The 4,607-nt window shown below is 56.4% G+C and overlaps 1 protein-coding gene across 1 annotated transcript; it reads right to left on the bottom strand.

The window, feature by feature from the left end:
* Positions 1-829: 829 nt before the first annotated feature.
* On the bottom strand, positions 830-1,768 carry LOC119142019 (olfactory receptor 14C36-like). Its single transcript, XM_037374722.1, has one exon. The coding sequence runs from the start codon at positions 1,763-1,765 to the stop codon at positions 830-832; it is 936 nt and encodes a 311-aa protein (XP_037230619.1). The 5' UTR covers positions 1,766-1,768.
* Between the last annotated feature and the right edge of the window lie 2,839 nt (positions 1,769-4,607).

Here is a 4,607-nt window from a genome sequence, read left to right on the forward strand (position 1 = left end):
ATAGACCATCACAAGGGCACAGGAGATGCTGGTGGGCAGAGAGGGGTCTCCTCCTGCCAGTCAGCCCCAGGGCTGGCACCAGCCATGGCATGAGGACACAGAGGCCATTGCCTCCCTCTGTCTGCTGCTCCTCTCTCACAGGGACCCTGCTTGCCCACTCCTGGCAGCCCCTCGGGGCCAGTCCCTGTCCCCAGCACCAGGCTGCTGGCCTGGGGGCTCCCCAGGCACCTCCTGCTGCACCAGGGACACAGCAGCCTGCCCCAGCTGGGGCATCCACAGAGACACCTGCTCTTGCCCAGGGATGTGGTCTCAGGCATGGCCCTGAGCAGGCGGTGCTGCTGTGCAGGGCAGCGGTGCCTGAAAGCCCAGGGAGATGGTCCCAGGCACATCCCTCTTGGTCACCCACCATTCCCATGGGCACTGGGCCCCCACACGCCAAGGCTCAACACAGGCCCATGCCCTAACGCGTTGCCCCATGCCCTCCTCCCCTGAGCCATGGGGAACCCAAGCCCAGCAGCATGGTCTTCTGGGGGCAATTCCTGCAGCCTGTTCCTGAGCTCAGCTTTGGAAGAAGAGACCAACCTCCAGATATAGGCATTGAAAAAACCCACCCTTTTATTACTGAGATGTGACACAGGAGTATATATGTACCATCCTCCCTGGCGCATGTACAAAGGCCTCTGGGTCAGGGAGGCTGGGTTCGTGCTTTTGGGGAAGTGGAGTGAGGAAATACATTGAAGTAAAACCATGATTGTCATAGATGGAATGTTAAACACACATGATGTCCTATACGTGACTTGAAAATACCTTGTAAAGAGCCACAGTCAGTTCATTGCCGCTGAGAGACACCTGACTGCATCAGCTTCTTCAGTGCGTCCTTCAGCTCCTGGTTCCTCATGCTGTAGATGAGGGGGTTCACTGCTGGAGGCACCAACGAGTACAGGACTGAGACCGCCAAGTCCAGAGATTTGGAGGAGACGGAGGGGGGTTTCAGGTAGGCAAATGTGCCAGTGCTGAGAAAGAGGGAGACCACGGCCAGGTGAGGGAGGCACGTGGAAAAGGCTTTGTGCCGTCCCTGCTCAGAGGGGATCCTCAGCACAGCCCTGAAGATCTGAACGTAGGACAGCATGATGGAAACAAAACAGCCAAATGCTATGAAGGCACTAACCACAATAAGCCCCACTTCCCTGAGGTAGGTGTGTGAGCAGGAGAGCTTGAGGATCTGTGGGATTTCACAGAAGAACTGTCCCAGGGCATTGCCGTGGCAGAGTGGCAGTGAAAAAGTATTGGCCGTGTGCAGCGCAGCATAGAGAACATCACTACCCCAGACAACAGCTGCCATGTGGACACAAGCTCTGCTGCCCAGCAGGGTCCCGTAGTGCAGGGGCTGGCAGATGGCCACGTAGCGGTCATAGGCCATGACAGTGAGGAGAAAATACTCAGTTGAAATGAAAAATAAAAAGAGAAAAGCTTGGGCAGCACATCCTGCATAGGAGATGGCCCTGGTTTCCCACAGGGAATTGGCCATGGCTTTGGGGACAATGGTAGAAATGGAGCCCAGGTCAAGAAGGGACAGGTTGAGGAGGAAGAAGTACATGGGGGTGTGGAGATGTTTGTCACACACTACGGTGGTGATGATGAGTCCGTTGCCCAGGACGGCAGCCAGGTAGATGCCCAGGAAGAGCCAGAAGTGCAAGAGCTGCAGCTCCCGCGTGTCTGCCAATGCCAGGAGGAGGAACTGGGTGATGGAGCTGCTGTTAGACATCTTCTGTTTCTGAACACAGGGACCTGTTGAAGGACAAAGGGCAGGGACAATTTAGGAGAGACTTCTTTGAGCCAAGTGAAAGCCGTTTCTCCTAGATGCGCCCCCGCTGCCCCATGTCCCCCCCTCTGCCGTTCCTAGGAGAGCTCCCTTCCGAGCCGTGGCTGGAGCTGTGCTGAGTGCTGGCCGAGTGTGCTGTGAGGAGCAGGGGCTGTGCCCGCTGGCTGCCCAGCAGTGAGCCCTGCTCTGCAGCAGGGGCTTCATGGGAACCGTGGGGGCAGGGGCCAGTCCTGGCCTTGCACTGGCTCAGCCCAAACTGCTCCCAGCGCAGAAGGGCCTGTCAGCATCGGCTCTGCCCGTGCTGAGCAACGGCCATGGCCAGAGTCAGGTCAGGAGGGCTTTGTGCTGTGCTCAGGGAGAGCAGAGTGAGTGCTGAGAGGCAAGGGCACTGTCTGTGCCTGAGGGCAGAGGCAGGGACTCTGGTGAGTCCCTCCAGCTCCTTCTCAGCTGCCCCGCACTTGCAGCTTTCTGTGATAGAGTCCAATTACACTGACATGTGTCCTGGTTTAACCCTGGCTGGAAATTATGTACCACAGGGATGCTCACTTACTCCCCCCTCACCCATAGGTATGAGGAGAGGAATCAGAAAGGAATGTAAATCTTGAAGTTTGAGACGAGAAAAAAATCATAAATGCAGTAGAATAAAAATGAAATTACAATAACAATAATGAGAATGACAGTTATAATGAGAGGGAGGTAGTCGGGGGTAATAAAATCCAACAAGAAAGAAAGAAGGAAGGAAGGAAGGAAGGAAGGAAGGAAGGAAGGAAGGAAGGAAGGAAGGAAGGAGGGAAGGAAGGAAGGAGGGAAGGAAGGAAGGAGGGAAGGAAGGAAGGAGGGAAGGAAGGAAGGAGGGAAGGAAGGAAGGAGGGAAGAATGGAAGAAAGAAACAAAGAAGGAAAGAAACAAGGAGGAAGGAAAGAAGCAAAGAGAAAAAGAGAGAAAGAAATGAAGAAAGACAGAAAGGAAGAAAGGAAGAAAGGAAGCAGGGAAGACAGTGATACACAATACAGCTGCTCATCACCCACTGACTGATGCCCAGCCAGTCCCCAGCATCGACTGGCAGACCCCAGCAACCCCCACCAAGTTTATATACTGAGCATGAACATGTTGCATCACCTATAAACAACCAAAAATATCAGTGCATTTTCAAAATTGTTCTCAAAAGTCCTTCCCACTTAGATGAAAATTAACTCTATCCCAGCCACAACCAGGACACTTTGTTACCCTAAAAAGCAAGCAGACACTGCTGAAGAGCAGAGGGATCCACTACAGAGCACAGAATGGCTCGCCCTTTCTCGAAGTCTCAGCACCCCCCTTTCTAGCCAGGGACACCCATGGTCACAGTGTGCCCTGGAAGCAGCGTGCAGCTTGGGTGGACACCCCAAGCAGGTGACCAAGGGTCCTGATTACGGTGATTGTTAAAGGAGAGCCAGCTCCTTCCCCAGCATCACACACTGCATTGCCCACAGCTTCACAGATTAGAGGAAACCTGGGACACCTCCTTGCTGTGCTCACATCGGCACAGGAGGACTCACAGGGTCTGTGCCTGAGCCTGCAGCTGAAACTCCCATTCCAACCGAGCCGGTCAGTTATCCCAAAATCATCTGAGCAAAGCCAGGAGAGAGACAGATGGGCACACTGGAATGCCTTTCCCTTCTCAAGCCCTGCACAGCACCTCCCAGACCAGAGCAATGCAGGACAGCCACGCTCAACGCCTGCAGCTGTCCCTGCCAGCAGCTCTTTCTCTGGCCCCACGGCTCTTCCCTGCCAGCGCTCACAGAGCCCAGCTCAGCCCCTGTGTGCCCAGCTCTGCCCTGCAGCCGCTCTCTGCCTGCAGGCCTGAAAGAACAGCTCCCCCAGAGCCTGAGGGAAAAGGAGAGCTGATGCTGCTTTGATCTGGATGCTGCTGCAGAGGGAAGGCACTTGCTGACCTTCCTCATAAACATCACTGTGATGCTCTGAGAGTCTCTGCCCCTGCTCTGACCTACACAGTTCAGATTCCATTCCTACCAAGATGAGCAAGATAAAAATGGAAGCAGAGATTCAGGCAAGAAGAGACTCCAGCAGAAAACCCCTGCCGTGAATGTGCTCATGAGAAGTCGCCTTGGAAATGAGGTGGGCATGAGCAGAAGCTGCGAGCAGCCCTGACCAGTGCAGCACCCACGCAACAGCACGAGAACATTGCCCTGACAGGGTTTGCTCCTTCCACCTACAGATTCTCCCCGCAGCCGCACGGGAGCTCCCCGGCAGGCTGAGAGCTGCCCCTGGCAGGCGGCAGAGCCCCTGCCCCAGCACACAGCCCCCTGGGCTGCAGGGACCCTGCTGGCAAGGACAGCCCTGGGCACCCCTGCCTGCACAGCCACCTTCACAGCCCTGCAGCCGGCCCTGGCACAAGGCAGCCCACATGCCCTGGCCCTCCCACGCTGCAGCAGGGAAGCCCTGCTCTGCAGCACACTGGCCTCCTCCACAGCACAAGGCTCCCACACGGTCCCACAGGCTGGGGGGGCCCCAGCTGCTGCAGACCCGGCTGGGAACTGCAGAGGCATTGCCCTGCAGCCACACACTTACCGGCTCCAGGGCTCTGCAGATTTCTCCAGCAGGGAGCTCTCAGCAGCCCCCCACCAAGGGCTGCTTTTGAGCTCTCCCTGCCTCCCTCCTCTGCCCCTCTGGGCTCCCTCCAGCTGTCCCTGGGGCTGCAGGGGAACCTGCTGGGCAGCAGGATGAGGCAATCCCTCATGGGCCTTGCCTCACCTGGGGGGACACACTTATTTCCAGCAGTGGC

Source organism: Falco rusticolus, unplaced genomic scaffold, assembly GCF_015220075.1.
Source record: "Falco rusticolus isolate bFalRus1 unplaced genomic scaffold, bFalRus1.pri scaffold_167_arrow_ctg1, whole genome shotgun sequence".
Classification (NCBI taxonomy): Eukaryota; Metazoa; Chordata; class Aves; order Falconiformes; family Falconidae; genus Falco; species Falco rusticolus.